Source organism: Megalops cyprinoides, chromosome 6 (genome assembly GCF_013368585.1).
Source record: "Megalops cyprinoides isolate fMegCyp1 chromosome 6, fMegCyp1.pri, whole genome shotgun sequence".
Lineage (NCBI taxonomy): Eukaryota > Metazoa > Chordata > Actinopteri > Elopiformes > Megalopidae > Megalops > Megalops cyprinoides.
The window spans coordinates 30754708-30778616 of NC_050588.1; the positions used below are offsets into that span (position 1 = coordinate 30754708).

General features: G+C 42.5%; 1 protein-coding gene and 1 non-coding gene across 2 annotated transcripts; one reads left to right on the top strand and one right to left on the bottom strand.

The window, feature by feature from the left end:
• Positions 1 to 3620: 3620 nt before the first annotated feature.
• Positions 3621 to 23396, bottom strand: nckap1l (NCK associated protein 1 like). Its single transcript, XM_036531006.1, has 31 exons — positions 23004 to 23396; positions 21306 to 21416; positions 21019 to 21111; positions 20539 to 20595; positions 20077 to 20219; positions 19050 to 19140; positions 18402 to 18539; positions 18214 to 18262; positions 17799 to 17955; positions 16894 to 16950; positions 16607 to 16703; positions 16224 to 16333; positions 15243 to 15375; positions 14902 to 14983; positions 14715 to 14773; positions 14469 to 14614; positions 14012 to 14144; positions 13561 to 13680; positions 12590 to 12729; positions 12052 to 12183; positions 9468 to 9686; positions 9025 to 9155; positions 6962 to 7059; positions 6737 to 6830; positions 6469 to 6551; positions 5998 to 6078; positions 5350 to 5443; positions 5106 to 5222; positions 4484 to 4593; positions 4249 to 4338; positions 3621 to 3825 (listed from the first exon to the last, which is right to left on the bottom strand). Exons 1-31 carry the CDS (start codon positions 23103 to 23105, stop codon positions 3703 to 3705), a joined length of 3390 nt encoding a protein of 1129 aa, XP_036386899.1. The 5' UTR covers positions 23106 to 23396; the 3' UTR covers positions 3621 to 3702.
• On the top strand, positions 7082 to 7155 carry trnai-aau. The gene has a single exon. It is a non-coding gene; the product is annotated as a tRNA-Ile (tRNA).
• Positions 23397 to 23909: the final 513 nt, after the last annotated feature.

Genomic DNA, 23909 nt, shown 5'->3' on the forward strand with positions numbered 1-23909 from the left:
TAAAGAAAGTCTAACAGAGTTGCGCAGAGAGAGAGAGAGCTAGAGAAAAGTGCTCTCAGGATATGACAAAAGTTGTCAGTCCTGCCACAACTACTAGCACAGAGCAGCCGCCCACTCCCCAGGGGACTGCCTCTGCTGTGATTGGTCAGGCCGAAGTGTGTTAGTATGAGTCTGTCAGATATGGGCTGGAGAGGGAGGTGAGCTTATTGCCATGTTTTTAAAGGAATGGACACTTAGCACCAATCATGAAGTGCCGTGTTTTTCACTGTTGAATTAAAGGAGTGATTTCAGCCTTACTCGAGGAAGACAAAGGAAAACAGAAGATAAACATAAAGATAAAACAAAATATAAACAAAAGATAAACACTATAAAACAACATAAACAAGTAAAAAAATTCATTCAAGTGACCTCAGGGCTCTCCCCAGTCAAGTGATTTTCTCTGGATATTTAAAGGGGAAAACAAGTGCAAAATACAAAGTTGTGCTGGATTGGGGTTTTTTTTTTCCCGTGCGGGGGTGGCTAAGAGCAGTGAAATACTTTTGTTTTTATTCATAATTCATTTATGTATTCCAAATAATACATTCAAAGATCAGTACAGAACAGCACACACTAGAGTAACTGTATCACAGAATATGTTTCATGTAATCACATTTTGGCAAATCTTTTAACAAGTAACTTTGGAGTTTTGGAAATTTGCAGGTTTCTTCGTGTAACTTTTTTCTTTTTAACAGTTCAAATACTGTGATCACAGTTCTGTAAATGAACATTAGATGCATTTTAAAATAAGATTTTGATCCCCTCTTGATAGCATATACTCTTTTTTTAGTCTTTGGGGATCTGTCTTGCCCTGTCGCTTTGAATACGTCCTGTGTGCCTGCCTCTAATACCACAGGACTCATGACGCAGAGGCAGGGTCACTCTGACCGCCATGCTCCCATGCTCTTTGACTTCATTCAGAATGCCCTATTTAAGAACTGTCTTTAATGGCTTTAAGTTAAGATTCCGTGTCTGATAATTCAATGTTTCTAACAGAAAGGCATTAAACGCCCTAGCGGTATCTGTGTGTGTGTGTATGTGTGTGTGTGCGTGTGTGTATGACATATTATGTCATGACATATTACAGTGTTACGAAGTGTTTTATCTTGGTCATATTAGGAATTGTAATAATAGTAATATTTTTCTATCTTTATGGTTAGACTCCACATTAATGTTTTGAGGACTCAAGCTGGTGGATTTTTTTCCAGTTGTGGGGTTATTAAGTTATTCTTAAATAGAGATATATAGACAGAATTATCCATCAGTGAAAATGGCACAAATGAATGATATTATTTCTTTTTGTAGCAAGCTGTATGACCATGTGACTGTATTGCCAAGTTACCATAGGATACCTGAAAAGCACTATATAACTAGAGCCTTTAAGAAATCCAGGTTTCTGAAACTGGGTTGGTCTTAGCAAGCTACACTAAAGTGCTATCCTCTAAATAAGGAGTCAGATTAATTAATTCACTAGCGCTTTACTTTACACTTCTGACATGACTTAGTGTCACTGTAAAAGCTTATTTGCTCTTTGTGTCTGTGCTTCGATCTGTTCTGTGTGAGGGATGTTCAAGTAAATAAATTTTACAACATCGCAGTGTTCCCACATTTTTCAGTATATTATTGCTCTTGTATCCTGAGGTGTAAAGTGTAAGTGTGCGTTCCTATCTGCTTTGCATGAGTTCATGAAAATCCTATTTCACATTTGAAGACCAGTGTTCCTCTTGATGGGAACACCGTGCTCATGGTTAAAAGCTCCCAGTGCAATCTTTTTGACGGTGACTGGCTAAATTTAATCTTCACTATGTGACGTATCCTGTAGCCCTTCTCCCCCCAACAGAATATGCCCAAGTTGGTAGATTTCTCTCTGCCTGCTTTTTCCCTCTGACTAAGGGATGCACAGCTATTGGTATTTCCTCTGAAATCTCTGTCCAGTAGCTGACCTCAGTGCACTTCCAGCGTATTTCTTCGTCTAGTTCCTTTTTTATTTGACAGATTTGGCCTCTGACAAAGTAAATCTTTTTTTCCCCTATCATTTGTCCATGAGCCATCATGGGACTTTGTGCCTAGTAGTTTGTGCTTGTCTAGATGTTATTTTTCCTGTGTTTAAATAAATGCATAAGTTTGACTTTTACAGTAAATCAGTTTATAAGAGAGGTTTTGTAAGAGAGTCGTTGTTTTATCTCATAACAAGCTTAACAAATCTGGTTTCATCTTATTTCAAGCTTTCTTCCTGACTACATTTACCACACTACTTTCTACCAACAAGAACACAGTTCCAAACCCTAAAAACAATACAAGGTATTCCTACATGAAATAAATAAATATTGTTAAAATGAAGATAGTTCTTACAATATGAACGTAGTCTTCCATGTCTCCAGGCTGATATATTGGGTCGGTAGTCTGCAGTATACTGGCTTCATGCCCTATCTTGTCTTCAGTCTGCCTGTCAGGCAGCCTGTGTGGGTTTAGGTCCTGAGGCTCTGAGCCTGACGTTGCTCTCTTGGTGAAAAAGTCATCACCTCTGCCTGCAATAGACGGCTTTATTTAGCCTGTGCCCCTGCTAATAATCGTCATCAGCACCTCTGGAGGACAAATTCACTGTGGAATGAGGAAAAAGTGTTCTGTTTGAGAGAAGCGCACAGGTGTACCTGTTAAATTGCACACCAAAGAGAACAGCAACAGAAGAATACAGAAGAAATCTGATGCTTTATGTCAGGCTTCTGGGTTTATACAGAAAAAGCCATATTATCTACCTACCTGCTATATGAATTCTGTGGCTGACAGTTCACAGACCTCTGTTACTCAATGCATTGTGCTGGTTGTGCTGACAAAGAGTTGTTATTGTTAATGTTATTGCACCCAAAAAAAATCTCACCTCCTCTCTTCCTCTCACTCTCTTTATCTCTCTCCTTTTTACACTTTTATATTGCAGCTGGGTGCTACTGGTGGTTTCAATGTGTGCGATTTTAACAGAAGTGTACTTTTCAGTACCGAAACCAATGTAGCAGACCTTTAAAGTAGCTAGTCAGCTTTAGCCTATATTTTCGCCGTCGTGAGTGCGGGGTCGTGAACTCGCATCTCCGCAGATGCAGAAAACCCACTTGGCCCCGGCCTGATGTGCGTCACAGCGCTCAGGTTCCACCCCCCGGGGCTGGGGACGAGCCGCGGCGTTAATGCCTCCCAACACGCGTGCAGGCGGGCTGCTTCCTCTGTGTGCGCAGAGGCCCTAACCGGCGCACACACACCGCTGGGAGGTCACACACAACCTGAAGCAAAGGTAATGGAGCCCCCCCCCAGCTCCCCAGCTTGCCAACCCTCCCCACGGGTGGAGAGAGGGGGGGGACAAGAGGGAGAATGGAGGTGACCTTGTGCCATCGGGAAGGATCGGTTTACAAACAAGGCGGTCTGAACAGTTTTTCTCTTTTGAGGGTTTCAGCTGCAATCTGTACATCTCTGTTAACAACTGAAAAATGTTCAGTGGTATTTGGAAGTTTTAAGCTTTTTTTTTATTGAAAAGCAGTTGGAAGTTTCACAAATGTTAATTGCTTACAAACAACTCTAGTGAGTTTGACTGCATCTCTGGGGAAAAAAAGGCTTGTTTTAAGTTTTCTTCTGCTTTGTGTACTTTGTTTAAGATCTTATAAGTGAAAGAAAGGGGCCTTTTCAGGGTCCACCCATAGTAATGATGGAAGCTCTGTACACATCTCTGTAGGCGTTGCGTAGCAGGACATATGGGAAACAGCTCTCCAGCATGTCTTGGCTCAAGAAGGGGGACTCCTCCACTATCTAAGAAACAAGGACAAGCACGGGGTAAGGAGAACAAGTCAAAAACACAAGTCAGGATGACACAAAGAATCATAAACATTATTACTAAGAAGGAATAATGCATGTGCAAAAGACAGTGGCTTTGGACCCTCGTTTCTGATGCATGGGAGTTAAGGAGCATAGAAGCATTGCCTCCATGAGTGCTGAATTCATAGCAGGGGGCAAAGTTGAAGAAAAAAAAAACAAAACACATTCATCGGGTTAATTAACTAATAGATGATCCACTGCTGCATTTTAATGTTGTATTATTTATTTTTCCTGGTGAAATATCTACTCAGTTACACAGCACATCATCTGCAGTGTATTCAGAACTGACATACAAAAGATTCAGCCTTATGCGTTACTGTAAAACCAGTTCTGAGATGGAGAAGAGGAAAAGCTCACCAAGTGCAGGAGAAGGTAAATGGAGTCTCTGTTTTTGCTTTCAACTCTCTCCACATTCTGACCCAGCTGCAACAGCGTGGAAGATGCCACCTACAGGGGAAAACCAGGGGACATAATCCATACAATAGTGTTAACAAGGATTAAATATCCACCACTTCTGTGTAATTGGATGACATTAGCATGGCCAAATTGCCAAATGCATTTGCCAAATGATCATTTAAGGAACGAAACAGACCAAGAGGAATTCTTTCAAGTGCTGCTCAATGTTCTTGTTCTGGACAGTGAACATGGCTGCAGCCAGCTGGTTTATGGCGGTGGCCAGACAGTGGATGTTATTCTGGTGCCCTGTGAGAAAAGGAGAGTGACAGTGAAATGTGTGGGATATCAATATAACATATAGAATGGAAAAAAAAGAGAGCGTGCAGTTACAGAATTGAAAGCATCTGGTTCATTGGGACCTACTAAATTAGTGTGTCACACATACTCACTTCTACAACTGTATGAAAGAAACTGGAGGGAAAAGGCAGTACTGCATGTGAAAAATGCCACCCTCTGGTTTTCTGGGTATTTGTTGATCTTAACTTTTTATTTAGGCTCCAAGCCAAATAGCTGGGGTCAACAGGCAAGAAGCCAACACTAACTTTATGAATGCACGTCAGCACTAGACGTCTGTAAATAAAGTTCTCTCCAAAAACATGTTTATCACAATTTAAGTTGTGCTGTATGGGGTTTGGGGTTTGAGACAATAGAATCTGTCAGGTAAACAGAGGTGGTGTTGTAGGATTCACTGTGGTGTGGATTTGTAAAGTGTGGTAGGCAAAACAGTGTGTTTAACATGGGGTGTAGCCAGATCTTACCTCCATTCTCACGGCTGTAGTAAGAATTGGGGTCGAGTGCCAGGCTTGGCAGCGACACTGCAATGTACACCAGTAGCAGACAGGCCAGCTTGTAGTCCTCATCGACAGATGAATTATCTGGCAGGGCGATTTAATCAATGACTGAAAAGTCCTATTGTAATGTGTGTTGGGTATTGAGGAATGTTACACTTTAACAGGTTTTAAGTCTTTACGCTCCCCTCCCTGTTGGCCCCCAGGTATTTACCTGTGCGCATGCTGCCAATGGCGGTGACAAGGGCGGGATCGATATCACAGGACAAGCCTGCTGCAGAGGCCAGCTCAAATACACTGAGAGTCACCTACACAAAGCACAAGATGCTAAATATTTAAGCGATCAGCCCTGGCACAAACAGAACAAAGGCAAGAAATCACACTGTGAAAATAAGTGTCATTCATTGTGCGGCCGGCGTCTTTGTTGCAAGTCACCGTGCAGAATCTTTCCGATGTTTTTGTGGTTTTAGCTGACAAGCAGCAGATAAGATCTCAGTGTGTCTCATCAGTCCCTAACCCCTCCTGACGTCATCAGGGGTTAAGTAGGTCCATTTAGCCAGACAAGATTTTTTATCTTGCTCGTTTCAAGGGCTGAGGTTCAGACAGAAGTAGGGACTTTTTAAAAAGTGGCCACAAAGGCATATTATCAAAGTATTGATTTTTTTTAACATCTTAAACAGGCTTAGTGTAGCGTATTCAATGCATGCAAATCAAAACGTAGGGGATACAAAGTATAGTTTCCCCACAGCAATGGAAATACATTATTTCTAGGTTTCAAATGTAGTTTTTCTTTGCACGCTAGGACCTGCCTCCACATTCACTTGTTGAAAAAAACCTTGAACTGGTTGAAAGTAAGGTTTACCTTGATGTCTGTTTCAGGAGAGACAAAGTTCCGAAGAGATTCGATTGGACCCATGAGGTATGGACAATGCCTGTGCATAATCTAGAAAAAAACACAATACCACAAAAGGATCACAAGACAATTGGTTCCTCTAATGATACAGTCATATAAGGAGAGGGGACTGCTCTGTATTAAAAATGGTTCCCATTTATCAAATAAATTGTTGTGTTTAGGTTTAAAATGAATGCTAATAAAAATGAGATCCTCTTGCACAGGTGAAGATTTATTGAATATGCAAATGACATGAGTACTTTGGGAAGATACCAAGCACACAAGATTGAAACACATTTGTGTTTTTGATATACTACTGTTAGTAGTAGGTCTTCACATTATTAATCTTCATTCTCATTACAGACAAACCAGTGTATGTCTTTGTTAATTTAAGTTCAATGACAAGGATTCAGAAATGCTGTGAAGGTGGCATATACATACATCTCCCAGCATGTCCTGTGTCATAGCCCTGAAGGAGAGGATCACACCAATGATGGTCATTCTCTTCAGGACGCTATCAGATGCTGGAGAAGAATACCAAAATGACTGTATTTCAGAGAAGGCTTTTTATTTAAAAAAATGGTGAGTGGCTTGCATTATGGTAGGTCATTTGATTCATCGGGAAAACCATTCAATAAGCAGGACATTCAGCTAAGAACCACTTAAAACACATTATGTTTTGCTGCTTTCTCCCCACCTTTCCCCTTACCTGGTAGTCTCCTCTGCAGATTGGTCATTACCTCTGGCTTATCAAAGTTGGCTCTCATCTGCACTAGAATGTCCATGTTCTCAATCACAAGTTTCTGAACAGCAAGAAAATAGAAGTCATGATGTTTGCCAGCTACAAATCTCAATATTGATATCATGTGGACTCTAATCACTGTGGTTGAACAAGGGGGGGAGGACTGAACATTGTCAGGTAGTGAAATATTACCTTCAGCTCGCTGACTTGTGAGGTAATATGCCACATCAGATTCTCCCCCAGGAACTTCAACCCATATGGGCCAATCAACTCTGCCAGGGCTTGCAGCTCTGGACAGGAGAGAGGAAGGCAGGCCGGTTAGCTCAGCTGGTTAGAGTGTGGTGCTAATAACGCCAAGGTCACGGGTTCAAGCCCCATACGGGCCATTACTTTTGCTATCCACTTTACACAAAATAATCGGACCTTGATGCTGCTTATATATCAAAGAGGAAAAATACCCATGCATAATGCTTTACATTCAAATGAAGCATCTGATTCAAGCTGGTTGCACTTAGCTAGCTTGTGGTAGGGCTTGAATGGTGTTATGCTCACACTCACTGGTCTGACAGTGTTATTAGCCTAGTCTGACACTGTCGCTTATTTAACTCGAGAGGATACACTTATGTTCTATTGTGCGGGGAGTCACTCTGGATAAGATGACCTGCTAAATGCATGTAATATAATGTAATACTGTGAGATAAATGTATAAAATGAGGAGGCACACAGCTTCACTGTGAGTGGAAAGTATATGTTTCATCACTAGCATTTATAAATATATGTGGTATGGTATGTGATATGGAAGATCAGTGGGTGTTTAGCCCTTTACCTCTCTTTACACCGAGCCAAGCAATGAATAGGAATACAGATGGGTTTAATTACACCATAAATTCCTGTGTCGCCTCTCTGAAGGTGGGCGGGGGGTGGAGAGCAGGAGGGGATGCTTTAGGTCAGATTCATGCCAAGTAGAGTAATGTTATGCAATTTGGCCCGCCCGTAGCAGAGAATCCTGCCCCTGAAAAGGCCCTGAAGGTGGCTTCTTCTCCAGAGCACCACTCAGGGATGCGTTTCACATTAGTGGCTGTAATTTATACCCACTCGCCTCCTCCAGAGGACTTCTGGCCCTTGTGGCAAAATAGGCTGTGATCAGATACTGCACACGACGATAGGGAGCTGAACCAGCTGCTCACGGCGGTATGCGAGAATACATGGGATGAATGGAAGCAAAACGGAATGAGAAAATCTCTGCACTCGGCTCTGTGTGGGCTGAGAGAATGTGTTGTGCTTAGCATCCTCTCAAGTGGAGAGAGATGAATTAAGCATTTGAGAGGGCTGTGTGAAGTGGCAGTGATATACAGGTGTTTGTTTAGCACATAACGCAGATCTCATTCATATTTGTTGTGCACACAGTGTGATTATTTTTGCAGTCACTGAGTTGGTCTGATTCAAAATGAAAACTTTAAGGTTTCACTTGCTGAAGAGGTGTTGTTTTAAGACATATGGGGGCATTTTTTTTTTCCATTCACTGTTTCACTTGTTATCTGTCTTGAGTGATGAGCTGTCTAGTTATTTATAGGTAGGCTAATTATACAAAGGCAGAAAAGAAAAAAAGTCTGGTCAATAAGTTCAAAAATAGCTGAGCAGTTTGCATTATATTGGTGAGCAGAACAGTAGTGCACACTCTGAGCTTAAATGCTAGATTTAAAATACAAATTTTGCCTTTTGTTAAATAGATTCATGACGACCTTTTTAATGTGGATTAGGTTTAACTAATTGTAACATGCCTCTTATGCAAACATTGTCTATTGAGGCCAGATAAATACTGTACATGGAAAACTGGAAATTGGAATGTGCACAGCAAAAGGAACAAAGCAATACAATAATAAACACAGCCATGCAATAAGTCTGTAGTGGTCTGAGAACAGAAAAAAAGTCCTGAAAATTAAGAAACTCAGTTGTACTGTTCTCATGGCACTGGTTGATGTGGACCGGTCAGTGCCAAGAGAACCTACAGACAGTACCATATTGCAGGTGAACTATACAGCTGTATTAAACATATGTTGTGGTTTCCAGCATGAGAATAATCACCCTCTCATTCAATAAGGATTAATTTGCCAGTAGCTTTTTTTAATAAAACACAGAGGGTAAATTGTACTCTGTGGATTAAGACTATTAATTGCTAGACCAGTTCAGCTGAATATAATGTAAAAAATATATAGCTAACTCAGAACCTGTGGCAACAGTGAAAGTGTTCTCACCAGGGATGTCGGAGTACTCCTCTGCTCTGAAGGTTTGCTCGTTGTCAGTGGGCTGGTTTACAAAGCAGTGCATGGTGGGACAGTGGACAATCATAGCACTGCTGGCCTGTCGGAGAAGACCCTCAAGGTACCTACAGAAATTGTGGAGTATTAATCCAAAGTACTGTGTGGTGAATACAGGTTATATGTAGTTAGTGAATATGAAGTGAAAGTGTCATTGTAGTGCATTTTTTACCTTCTGTGAGATTTAAGAATAACTTACAGGTGGCAAATCTAAGATGACAGTAGTAGTATACAAAAAATAAACCATAAATATTTCTAAACCAAGTGGTAGTCTATTCTTTAGATCTTTTGGTAGTGCATGTATGCATGTGTGTACTGTGTGTGTAGTTGTGTTGATGTGTGTGTGTGTGTGTGTGCGCGTAATGAGTAACGGCTCTAACCAGTTGGTGTAGAGGGTGGTGATGGTCTGCTCGCCCTGGCTGTCCAGTGGCTGGGTCTGCTGCAGCAGAACACTCTTCACCAGCCGTGTGATGTCAACATTAATGTAGCGGGACAGGGTGTGTAGGCTGGCGGTGTAGGCCTTGATCCCTGCCAGCAGGTCAGAGGGTCGAGCGATCTCCTGGGTGGTCTGGTTGTAATTGGCCATTTGCGCAATGATTCTGTGAACAGCATGGGATCAGTGATTCATGACAAGCGGTCCTTTGCAAGGTTAGTGAACCATTTTACACTGTTACACCTTTCCCCCTGGGAGTGGGGCTTCAGAAATTTACTGTACATACTTTCTGTATCTATAAATATAATCAGTCACAGTATGACTGATAACACTACATTGACACTTCCTAATTTTGTTGCACTGGAGACTGTGGACAGCCAAAGTAGGTTTGTAATGGCTTTGTTTTATAGGTCAGAAAGTAACAATTTTTCCATGAATGCATTCCATAGGGCATCCAAACCATGCTGGACTTGAAGTACATGGTATGTTACAGTGAATGTTTTAGATGTTGTAACACAGACCTGTATTTATCATGTGATCTTAATTTCAGTTAGTTTAACAGTTAAAAAATGTGACACCATACATGGGGAACCAAAATTTCTGAATGAGATCTAAATTTGCGTGTAAAATACCACATTACCATCTGTGGACTGTACCAAACTGAGACAGAGAATGTTAAGCTAATGTATATGCTACCAGTGGTTACAAGGCACTTACAACGGACATCTTTATTAATCTAAAATGGAACAACAGTGTTAGCTAATTGTTGTTGGCTGAATGAAGGACAAGCCATATTTTTCTAAGCTATTTTTGGTTACAAGTGACCAGTCCTTCTTCTTATCACTAGTGCTATAACTGCCCAGATAATAAGGATAATTTCTCCCCAGGCCCTGAGTCATAATGCATTTATCCGGATACAAACTTCTGCTTTCATTTGCAAAATATGTGGTGAGTTTGGCAACAGACACAGCACTTATTTGTTTGTAAGTAGTTAGGTATCGGGCCATTTGGCACTCAGTATATCTATAACTACAGGGGATAATATGGTTGGGACAACAAAGTACTCATCAGTGTCATGCCTTTGATCACTTAAAATGAAATTGGGTAGTGGCCTGACACTTCTGTCCAAACTGTCAAACTTCCTGTCAAATTGGTGTCTGGAACACAGATGTCTGTGTATTGTTCAGCATGCATGCACAGCAAAAAGCCTTGACTTGCTCAAGGGGACATAGTCTCGCTGCTGGTTTGTCTGACTGAGGTACTGCTGCCACAATCTCTTTCTGCTACCTCAGTGAACACTGGTGAGCAAAATGCCCGTGTGTGGTCATCATGGCAGCAAACAAAGGCCATGTAGCCGCCTCCTCAGTTTTTAACTGCTGATACGTGAGATGGTGCAGCCTGGGATTTCCGATACAGAGGGCCTGCCAGTTCCTAAAAACAGCCCCGTAGGTGGTGCATAGCGATTGCTTTGTCTTGACAGGGTGTTGTGATTCATGGTATCCCAGATTGCGGCCTATTTGGCTGGAACATTACATAACAGGTTAGAGATGACCGGCTATAAACATCCCAGGGAGTGAACAACAATGCACCAGCTTAGTCCAGCCTCCAACACACCAATGACCCAAAAGCATTGCTCTCTAGAGCTCTCAAGCAGGGCTCATTGGTCATTACTTGGCATCCGACAGATTGAATCACCTCATCCTCTGTGCCTAATCATCTCTAAGAGTAATGTGGTGGTGTAGCATCATGTAAAAGCAAGTAACTCTAGCAAATAACGGTCAAGTCAGGAATGATACATTAATTAAATTGATGCCAAATATATTTTGCCTACATACAGAATTGGTATACTTTGCTTTTCTTACAGCATATATTTAAATGAGTGATATATTTCTTTTAAGCTCAGTTAGGTTATTTTTTGCTGTGAAAGCTAATTTCTTAACAACCTGCACTCTGCCTACTATACTTGATTTTACGTGGTGCTGCTGTAGCCTGGAAAACTCCCAAAGGAAGGTGGGATGTTCTAAAACGCACCATAGTTTCCTTCCATTTTAACTTAAAAACGTTTAGCTGTTTAGATGGTGCAACGCCCCCAGGAGCATTTAATTAATGGTTCATTAAAACTGCTACCTACTGTTTACTTTTTTTATCTATCATAGTTTGGAGCACCTGTGGACTAATTTCTTTGAAAAACGACACTTCTTACACCAGTATGGCATGAGTTTGACATCATATGTTGACATGTTTTTATTGCTGCGATAAGCAGTTTTCTTGTTTTGCTCTGTTTTGTTTTTAATCTCAGGTGTGAATCAGATTATCCGGTTAAATGTTCTTGTTTTGCCATGTTACCTGCTGTAATATGAACCAGTCTTGTGTTGTATAAAAACAAATATGTGAATTTGTCCTGTTTTGGAGTACTTAAGGGCAGCTAAACTTTCACGAAGGCCTCAGTCTGGAAGGCTCATGAAAGAGTGAGGGCTGAGGAGAGAGGGGTGGGGAGGAGGAGGAGGAGGAGGAAGAGGAGGACACAGTACTTGGTGAGGCGTGTCTCCAGCTGCGAGACCAGGAACTCGGTGGGGATGACGATATGATTCCAAACGGTGAGCTGACTGTACTGGCTGAAGGAGGAGCACAGTTCTGACAGAGTCAGGTGCAGCTTGTCCATGCTGAGAGAGAGAGAGAGAGAGAGAGAAAGAATGACTGCTGGTCTAAGCCCTTTCACAAATTATAGCTGGCTTGACTTTTGCTGGCAGTTATGCTTTTCCATCCATTCATTTTTATCTCTTAAGTAAGTAGGCTGAAAAACAGCTGAACACATGGCTGTGTAAATGATTGTCTGAGTTTGGTAAGCAAAGCATTTCAAGGGGTGGTTCTTGCCCATGGGGCCTGCGTTTTGAGCGTTTTCAGTGGTGTTTCTCATCTGTGGGATCCATGTGTTGAGTATTTTGAGTGGTGATTGTTGCCTGTGTGGTTTGTATGTTGAGTGTTTTAAGGAGTGATCATTGCCGTGGGGTCTGTATGTTGAGCGTTTTCAGAGGTGGTCATTGCCAGCGCCGGCTGTGTTGAGCGTACTTGGTGACGATGGCCCGGTCCTTCCTAAGGCTTTCGGCCCCAGGCTTTTCCCTCTGAACCTCCCCCTTCTTGGGCACCTGCTTCTTCTGCTTCTTGTTGCGAGCAGTGCTGATGGTCTGAGCACAGTGCTTAGGCAGCAGCTACAGAGGAGTGCATACAGTGTGTGAGTGAAAATAGGCTCTGAATATTTATGAGCTAACAACACTGATGTCATTGCCAATGGGACTCCGTGTCCTTCTTGTACACAGCATACTAGGAAACAGGTAAAGGTTCAGTGAACTATTTCTGTATGAATTCCTTGACACATTTTCAAGAATCAGGATCGGGTTTTTTTGTACTTAGTGTTAAATGAAAAATGCCAAGTAAAGCCAGTTTGTTCAAGGTAAAAATATAAAAACCAAATATTTTTGGTAATGTACCACTGGGCTTTCTTTCCCTCGCAGTGTAAAACACAGCCGCTGTAACTTAAGCTCCATACTGTGGTTTAAATGTGGTTACTCACCACCAATGGTCGATTGGAAAAAGGTTTCTTGTTTGATCTCGCATAGCATGTTAATGAATGGAGATCATGCTGCGGTTTCACACCTTTTCATCCTTGCCTAGAACTGAATTAATTCCGTGAACATGGTTTCTCATTCATTTATGGTTGCTGTGTGACTGGCTGATTACCTCCATGAGCTCCAACAAAGAAGATTGCTTGTTACAAGGAGAGTAATCGATATTTAATGATGTACACTATGAAAAAAGGGGTTATCATCCTGATATCAATCAGTCATATGCCTTTTTCATCTCCAGCTTGGTATGAAGTATATAAATGTTTCCTTGTTGAACATAACGTAGCATTATTGAACTTGTTGGTTTGGCTTTTTGTACTCACAAGACATTCTTGCAATTCATATTTTCCTCAGCAATAAGAAGATGGTTGATACAGATCAGAGAGGATGGTATTTGAAATCGCATCCTGGATTCACCTGGTCATTCAGATTGCACTGTTCAGCACATATCTCCAGTACAACGTTGCAGGTCTGCTTTGCAATCTCCTCCAGAAAAGTCACACAGATCCGCAGACTCCTCTTCTCAATGGCCTCTGTCTAAAATCAGTAAAACAGAAAGACCTTGAAACCAAACAAATGCTTCCTGTGTATTTGATCATAGGTTGTTAAGTTTGGGCTTGTTTCTAGTTAATAGGGTTTGTCTGTTGCACAGCAAAGGTTAATCTTTGCATGTCCCCCAGATTTGTTTCAATTGGCTGAAAATTATTTCACATGCCATTCATAGCACATGGGCATATTTCTATTAGCAGTGCTATTAGCATTTCTGTCTACTGCGAGTGAATGTGTTTCATATTTTCTTTGCAAATCGGTTGCTTTTGCAAATTAGGGCCAGATGGTGGTTGGGTGCTAGGAGTTGCTCATTACTGACCTCCTCTGGGCACATCTGGTGAGCACATTGGTTGAAGTGGGAGCAGACCAGAGGAAATGCAATAAGGTATCGCTGCATGGCCACGTCCTCGCTGCTCTGAGAGAACATCTTCTCAAACACACGCGGGTAGAAGCTGCGCAAGAAGAAAAAAAAAAGGCAAAGCTGTAAGTGCTTAGCTGGGAAATTCAAACAGTACGCACTGAATTGTGCATTGAAGAGTGCAATTTTATACTTATAAAAACAAATTATTGTGGTTTTTATATAGTACGTTTTAGATTGTGTACACATTTTACCATCCATTAAGACACTATTTGTAAAATGTGCAACAGCTGCACAGGGTTGGAGCCCGCTCACCTCAGGTCTAGAATCCAGTGCAAAGTCACAAACCTACACCATGCATGATGTCTAGTAAGAATGAAGAATAATGTTTTGCTGATGAGAACATATAGACACTGACCAGAGTGTAGAGAGATCAGAGGTTTCCTGAAGAAGCCCTTCCATATCGTCCATTAACCTGGTGTGGAACTCTGTCATGTTCATGATCTTGGCCAGGTCGGGATAGTCTCTCAGAGGCAGTGGGGCTTTGGACACACTGGTGTATGCCTAAAGCATAGAGGCAGCACACACTCAAATTTAGATGTCTGTTGTCAAATTCTGGAGAAGCAATGCTGGAGAGTGAAACTGAAAACAGTGTTGATTATACCTGTAGTCTTAACCAGTCCAGTCTGAGTGCCCTGAAGTCAAACTCCTCTCCATTTTCCACTGCAGACAGACACAAGCATAAAGGGGCATCACAAGTGAGGGTGCGTAGTGCGTCTAAGGTGTGCCTGATAAACCTACACTACTCAATGACGAACAGAGCATGTGGCAATAGTGGCTATGTCTCTCACCTTGCTTGATCGTGAGTGCAGACAGTGCAGACACAAAGGATGTCATCAGCACTGACTCCTCCTCTGGACACACATTCATATTCTAAAGAAAGGAGCAGACAAAGGCCCACAAATGTATCCTGTGAATACAATCCTCTGTCATCTTGCAATGTGTTCATTTTCTGTTTGACACCTGTTAACCTGTCCGTGTGCACAGCAAAATGAAGTAGTCAGAAAATGGATATAAATTTATTCAGACGTGGACATGAACTTGATCCAGCGATGGAACAGGAGTTTGTGTGACATGTCATATCTTCTGTCGCAGCACAAGGGAGGCCCCGGGCCCCATCACAGTGCTATACCTGCATCGTGTCGTTCAGTGCCAGGGCGTCAAATTGGGCCAGGTACTGCAGATGGTAACGCTGCACCACACGAAAGTGCTGGTGCATCAGAGTCCTCAGTTTCTCCATGTAGAACAAGAGCTCTGCCATCTGCCTGCAGCGGGTATAGCCATGCACGTTACCTTTCACACGTCAGTCACAATTTCTCACGTGCAAATAAAGTAGGATTAAAGAGAGTTGCACTTTGCAGTGATGAGATTGGAGTGGTCTCACTCCCCTGTATGAACCTTATTCTTTTGACCTTATTCTATGCTTGTATTTTACCCTTGTTTTTCAGCTTTGATGCTCATATACTGGCCCTCTGGGTGTTCTATACCTGTGATATGCATTGAATGCATGCTTCCATTATAGTCTCATAAATTTTTCTGGATTAGACAGTGTGCCAGATAAATAAAGAATAATTCTAACTCTTGGATGAAAGCTGTTTTCTGCAACTGTCATAAAAAGCAGTGAAAATGCACTGTAATTAAGCCTTGCTTGTTGGGTTTAACCATTGCTTTGGTGGCTTTTTACCCACATAAGTGATACGGAATTTGGGTAACACTGCATAAAAGTGGCATTCCCTGAGATGGCTTGTGGGGGGAGGGGGGAGGTGAAGCGGTGGAAAAGAGTGGTCCCTTAGGCATCATAGACAGCCACTGGAGAGCTAGACCACTGCAATGGACTGGCATGTTATTCCTTTAGAGTAGGATGAAGTTCCAAGTCAAACACTCTGTCCAACATTCCCTTTCATTTCCTTTGTCTCACTACATTTTTAGTGTGTTTTCACAACGTTTTGCCTGCTCTTTCCAGAGTGGACTGGAAATTCTGTCATATGAAAGCTATGCCCTTTTCTGCAAAGCTTTGATTGTCTGTTTGGATTGATTCTAAAATATGTAAGCAATATGAGAATATGGGGAAACTATAAAAATATGGCCCTTAAGGTGTCTATATATAACTCACGAGTCTACGTAGTCTTCAGGGGTCTTGGTCTTGGGGACGTTCTCAGAGTGTCGTAGGAGCCAGAATACTTCGTCACGGGAAAATGACAGCGCCATGAAGACAAACAAGGCCTTAGGGGATATGGGAGAGAGACGGTGGTAAATCTGCAGAGGTTTCTGTAAGACATTCAACTGCTGTGACACCCAAGAAGCAGATTACCAGTATGGTCTCTTTTAGCATCAGTTTTCGCTTTTTTTTTTTAGCATAAGGCGGTTTGCCCTTTCTGTCTCTGTGTGGGGGAAAGTAGAAAAAGCCTAACTGGCAGAGAGAATTCATTCCAACAGTGTTGAGTCATGAAAGTGGTGAAATGGAACATACGGGTCTCCTAGCTGACAGCTACATACCTTGGGTCCCAGCAGACCTGGCTCGTCCTCTAATACTTTGTACAGTTCTTTTAATGCATTCCGCAAGAAGTGCCTTCTCTCTCTGTGCATCGCTCCACTTCCACCCACAAACAGATGTACACACATGTGCGTAGCGACACACATGGACACGCACACACACACACACACACACACAGAAAAGGACATTCATTTTAGAGCGTTAGGAAGAGGTTTTTTATCTCACATTGTTGATATCTGCAAGATCTGCATTAGATTTCCATAGATATTACATAATGTGATACACTCACCAGTTGACTATAGCATGTTCCCTGCATTCTTTGATGTCTGCAATCCGCTTGCTATAACTGTTACAAAGAAAGAAAGATGTACTGTGGGGATGTAGTGCTGGTAGGGGGTAGGTGGGATGGGAGACATTGAAAATCTACACTATCAGACATTTTTAAATGGAAAGCCAAGCGTGTCTCGGTGGGGGGGGGAGATGATCAGATCAGCATTGCAAAACCAGGATGTGCTTTCATGCGGTCTGTGAACGCTTACTGGAGCTTTCACTCTAACCTTCTGGAGAGGACATTTCCGTCCATCTCTCATCAGTCATCCAAAGCCAAGTTAAACATGGAACGTTTGCACTGATGTCTAGTGTGTCGTTTCTGAGTTTCCATAATTACTATTACGCTCAACAGATGCTTTCTTATTGTGATTGGGAAAAACAGATGGGCGATAGATACGAATTCCCAAATGCAGGGAAGCATGTTTCCCTTCAGACAATTACAGCATATTCAGTGAAGATGACACTGCGGGACTGTTTATCTTCACTGGATGACTTGTATCCACTAAGAGTGGTGTCCGTTTAATAGAGCGTTTTAAAGTTACCGAAGCAGATGACTGTATGCTTCCATCATCTTTAAGGTGTTTTAGTTCCACCTTTTAATCTTAGTTCCACCTTTTAATCTTAAAATCTCCTAATTATCTCAAGTAGTCCATTCCTTTTAATGCAGTTATTGCTGTAGTTTCTGCTTTTCACAGGTCAGACTGTGTCATCCACCGATAGATTATCAACATTATCATGTAGGTGTTTCCACACATAGACAAAGTTGTGAGACGTCCAATCTACAGCATTACACTGGCTGCCCATGTTAGGCTTGATCCAGATGAGTAAAATACATAAACACAAGGTGTACAAGTCACTACACACCCTTTAAGGCTGTCAAAGTAGTCCTCTGTGACCTTGTGGATGTTGAAGGCCTCGTCTCGGATGAGCGTGATGTACAGGCCGCTGCGCAGGGCCATCTTCCACAGGTCCTGGGACGGCTGGTTGGTGTTTAAACTGCTGTGACACAGAAGGAACCCGACTGCGGAAGGGTTGGGGGCGGGATAGGAGAGACACTGTCAGGGAAGATGTACACACACTCGAGAGGGGCATTCAGAAAAGCTTCAGAAATGAACCCGCCACACAGCTTCTCTTCTTGTTACATTACATTCATTTAGCAGACGGTGTTATCAAGAGCGACTTCCAACACAACAGAACATTGCACTGGGAAAAACTTGTTGCGCATGAACGAACTTGTGATTCCGCACAGACTGCGTGAGGGAGCAGAGCCGATACTCACTAATAATCCAGCGCTCCATCACTTCCGTGGGCAGGTACTCGCACGGAATCTGAGGGGGGGGGGGGACAGAAAGCTTTCCGTTCATAGCTCATCAGAGCACTTCATTTCTGCGAGCCGCATGGGGCATGTTAACCCGACGCAGAGAGCCGGGGAGAGAGCGCGTTTAAAAGAGAGGCAGGGGTACGCACCGTGTCGCAGCAGGCTGGGCTGAGCATGTTGGCGGGGGTGCTGAGTAGGCTCAGCAGCTGGGCACTGCGCCACTGCTCAGCTGGCAGGTTCCTGCGCGGGTACACCATCTGCAGTGACAGCACAGCCTCCGTCACCGACTGACCCCACCCCACCCCCAGAGCGGGAGCGTGAGAGAACCGGGAGGCAGGGAGAAGAGGGAGAAGAAGAATGGAGAGAAAACCATTAGCCGGTGTGCTGAGGACTACTTAACCTGGACGACTACTTACAGGCTGGATTAGGAAGTAAAATCATTAATCAGCTGCTGTGTGTTTGACCTCCTGTAGTACTGCTTTATTTATTTGATAGGATTTGTGTGTCCCCCCACACCGAATTTCAAAACCCTCAGGATCTCAGGATCCCAATGCCCAGTAGATGTAGCCGTTTCTCCAGTTCCCTAATTTAATATCCACTGTTGCTTTGGATAAGGGAGGAGTATTCTAGGAGGGTCTCTGTAAAGTAATCTCACTCAGTGACTGAGATTGCATGACAGAAGGACATTACTTTTTATTTACAGTTTCCACTGTTGCTTATTGTCTTCCATTTTCACCATTAAAACCACACATAATGACCACAGCCTCCTAGGAGGAGAGGTCCTCCATCCCCCCCACCTTGGTGTGTGGGCCAAACTCCTCTGTCAGCTTCTTCCAAGGGTGATCGTACTCCAGGAACATCTGTCCCAGTCGGGGGTAAGCAGGGTCACTGCAGGAACAGAACAGCATCACTAGTCACCATGGGGAAACACTACAGTACATGTTAACAATGGCCCCTGTTAATGTGCAGTGAAATTTTATCAATGGCATCCCCACAGAATTATCATTTGACATGTACATCTAATTAATCTAATTCTAATTCTAGAATCTAATTCTGTTCATTCTAATCAATAATCTAATTCTAATTACAGCTTGAAATTAGTTACAGTTTTCTGCAAGAAGTCATTGAATCAATTACATACCACATGAGGTGACTTTAAGTAACGGCAGTGTTGAAAAGGGAACCATATAAGATACTCTGGAGCTCTTTGTTTTGTCATTACAACAACGGAGTAGAAAACACGTTTGGTCTACAACCATTATTCAGTTCTCACAGCTTGCAGGGGCATTTGATGGGCAACGGAATGTTCTTTTTTTCTGTGTGTGTGTGTGTCTGTGCGTGCGTGCGTGCGCAACACGCCATTCATCTAAATGAGTGTTCTGTCATAATGGGGAAAAAAGTAAACATTATTTGAAACGGCTGCATTGGAAATGTCAGTGTACTGCTTCAGTGCATTGTTGAAAAGGTTAAGCTATGAACTGCTTTGTGTTCCGGCCAATTAGGCTGCAGTTAGTCTGGGAGCAGCTATGTGTAATAATGAGCAATCATCTTTGAAAAGCGTGGACATTTCGAGAGTTGTGATGCTCTTTAACCAAGTCTCTCTTCCCTTTGGGCTGAGCATTGACTGTCAAAGGATCAGGCTGTACCATAGCTATATTTTAGATAATGTCACTTGTGAAAGAAAATAGAAAGTATGATACAGCACTCAGTAATGCATTGTGTGTGTCAGAAGCATGTGATTTTAGATGGAGATTGTGTTAAGGTCATGGTGTCAGTGTCTGTCGGTTGGATTTTTGATGCTGTGCAGCAGTGATCGGTGTTTACCTGCTGCCATTTGACATCTCATGGGCACAGTTGTACATGCCCACTAGCACCTTCTTGTCATCAATGCGGGAAAGCATTAGAATGACTGAAGTGTAGGTCACAATCAGGTCCAGGTACTTCTTGGTGAAGTCAAAGTTCACCGTCTGGCACATTAAAGAGAGGATGAGTTTATCTTGTTATTTTAATCCTTTCTGTGTACAGTAATATTAGGAGACCTACAGCATAGTGTCATATATATATGACACTATGTGTCATATATATATATATATATATATATATATATATATATGTGTGTGTGTGTGTTACTATTTTAAATTGTATTAAAATTAGCTGTATTTCGGCACTCTGTGTATTGTTTTATGTGTATTACATAAAGTGCTTACATTAGAAAAACAACCATGTAAAGTAGTTGCATCACTTGATTTTTGTTTCAGTTGCGAGATGCCAGTTTTCAGTACTCACGATATTGAAGAAGCACTGGCAAGCATCAATGGTATTGAGGAGCTCATACACATGATCCTAAGCAAAGATATGAAAGGATGATTTGTGAAAGAGCAATTAAAACTGTAGAGAGGAATGAAATGGAAATGCTTTCTATGAGGAATACTAATCCTACCCACAGCCCAGATTGTATGAAATAGCCTAAAAATGAGAAAAGAGATTGCATTGTATAGAACTTGACTTTCAATGTACCACTCAGTCCAATCGGGCTGTGCAATTCACTCTCACTGCAGAGAGGAGAATGATTGCTTTGGGTCTCTTCTGATTATGCTACAGCATTATATTATCTGTTGCATTTGTCAGACTATTTCTCTGGCACTGATCGTCTTTGGTGAAAACATGGCGGGGATCAAAAAGCACACGTATCGGCAGTTTTATATTTAGAAATGTAGCTGTTGTAAACCACCACTGTAACAGACCCCACTGTAATGACGTTCTCACCCTGAACTCCATCACGTCCTGGAAGGATTGGTAGTAACTGGTCAGGGCGTTAAGAACCTCAGACTTTTGCCTCTGGATACTGGTCAGATGTTGCTGCAGTCAGTAATGATCGGATATAAGATTAGAAGATTAGATATTAGTTGTTCTTTCTGAATGTGACAGGTGGATAGTTGTCAGGTGAAAGTGTGTATTGCAAAAAATGTAAATTCTGTAATGGATGTTTTGTAATAAATACTGTAATACTTGAGGCAGAAGATAGAAGTCTGTGAATTCCTTGGAGTACTTACACTGTTCCCTCTGAAGTCAATGGTGGGGAATTTCTTGTTGATGTACTTGGCAGCTGACTCCATGCCCTTTTCTGTCAGAAAGGAAGGCCTGAGCTTCGGGTCCGTGCAGGTCTGAGATAAGAGAGTTGGAGTGAACGAACAACAGTGAGGTGATGCATCATGGGGTTTAGTGGTTTATCATCTTTCGTTTGAGTGAGACTTTCTGACTGGAGCTTTGTCACCAGACTAGCTGAGAGGAGAGGTGTGAGCAGCACCATTTAACTTATGCACATTCAAACCATTACATTGCATTACAGTCATTTAGCAGATGCTCTTGTCCCGAGCAACTTGCATAGGTTTCAGTTTTTATGTTATCCATTTATACAGATGGATACTTACAGAGGTGGTTTAAGTATCATGCCCAAGGGTACCGCAGCAGTGCCCCAGTGGGAGACTGAACCAGCAACCTTTCAGTTACGAGCCTGGCTCCTTACCACTATGCTACGCTGTACAGTATGTGAGTTTTAATTTCAGTTAAAGGATTAATCAGCGCTGTAAGATATGGGCTACACGTCAGCCGTGGAATAAAGTAGTCATTTGGGCAAACATCAGATACTGTTGCTTTGCTTTTGGGGGATGCTAACAGTATTTTTGAAAATACAAATTTTAATATTAAGCAGGAAGCCTGAGAAGTGATAGAAGTTGAGCTATTCATACTGTAACGTACTGTAGGTCATTTCAGGAGCAGTAGCCTTTTAACACTCAGTGATTCATGAAAACAGTTGCAAACTGTAATAAACTTTTGACCGTTTTCATAATCCCCCCCTATAAAGACACACTGACTTTTGTGATTTCCTGTTTTGTGAAAATGGAAAAAAATACACACTCAAAAAAGACAGTCATTTAATTTATGCAAACCAGACAGTTTTTTTAAGTGTATCAAGATGGCATAATGTGGAAGTTCTGGAACTATTTTAATAACACACAATAATATCCTGACAGGCTTTGCCCTATTTGACTTGAGCAGCTGTTAGCATGTAAAGTTCCTTGCGGTGTTTGCAAACACTCAGCAGTCCTGCTTCCTGTGTGAACTTCCCCTTTCGATATAATTGTGGCATTTAAGAATGAAGTTAAGGAACGATAAGATGAACCCTGTCTACGGCTGTTTAATGCAAACACACATGCCACTGCACACAAAACCACTGCTATTGTCCAACGCTCCTTTGGCTTTTCATTACACTTACACAATAAGTGTAACAGAAACAACACAATAATAACCTCAGCAACAATTTGTTGGTTCTTCAGATAAATTCATATCAATATTGTTTTTTTTTCAGTGGCTGTGTGCCTATCTCATGAGAACCATAACACACCTCTGACAAAGTGGTTTAATATAACTTTGATACCCTGCTCTATCATAGTTTAATGAGCTGTCTGCGCCGTCACTGTGGCCTTGGCCGTGTACCTCAGAATGAAGAAGGAAGGCAGGCCTCACGTCTTCCTTCTGTTACAGTTCATTTTTAACACCAAGAACAGCTTCCGAGCACAGAGCTTGTAGAGCTCTTATCACATACACCAGTTCCCTGACTCCTGCGCTTATACTCTGTGCTTGTGGTGATAAGTGCTAATATTTAGTTTCAAAAAGACAGTATCTCACAAGTTCCCTTTTGCACAAGGAAAGCGTCATTGGCCTCCGCGAGCGATCAGCGCCTCACCCACCTTTTTGATGTGGTTCATCCGAATCAGCACCCCTACCCCCCTGTCGTTCAGGATGGTCAGCTTCTCCGCCAGCTTGTGCTGGTAGGCCATGGCCCTGGACATGGTGGCGCTCCACCTCTGAGTCCCTCGGTCTCCCGCTCTGACTCCGGATCAGTCCCGATGATGACAAAAGGCAACTGCAGCCTCGCCGCGCCCTGTCTGAGGAAGGGCGGCGCTAGTGAGGGTAGGCGGGGGTTGGCGGGGCTCAGGCCACTGTCGAGTTCATCTGTGGAGGACGGACAGCAAACGAGTGTCTGTCATTGGAGTCCGCTGGCAAGGTTTTCCCATACTCTAGGCTTAGCCTTACTCAGTGTGGCCCGCACCGCCTAAGCTCTCTTTGCTACCTGTTCACCAAAGCAGAGATGGCAGATAAGGAAGACTGGGGGGGCAGGCGCTGAGGTCACAGCTTCCTGTGAGCTAAAACATTACGTTGCTCTCTCTCACTCTCACTTCCGCAGCTCACCAGTTTCTCTCTGTTGTGGGACTGGAACTAGGCAGCAGGCAGCTGCGTCTGTCTTGCACAACAAACGAAAAAACGCGTGCCCTCTCTTTGCAGCTCATACCGCTTTGCATTGTCCAGAAGTCCCTGTTTTTTAAACATGCACTACTTATGCTTACTATGAAATCTAATCATTCCTTTTTCCGTTCTTTACATTGAGCCTTAAATCATTTGAAACAAAAACCTAATTTGCAAAATGTAAAGGTCCTTATGGGACAATTTCACAGATCTGAAAGCCTGATTGACATTTTTTCCCCTGTCCCCTAGATGTCAGTGTCCACCACATTGTGATTCAGCTAGTCTGTCTGCACTAAATGTTCCATTCGCTCAGCTTTTGTGGCAGGTTTCCACCCCACATGTGACCCCAG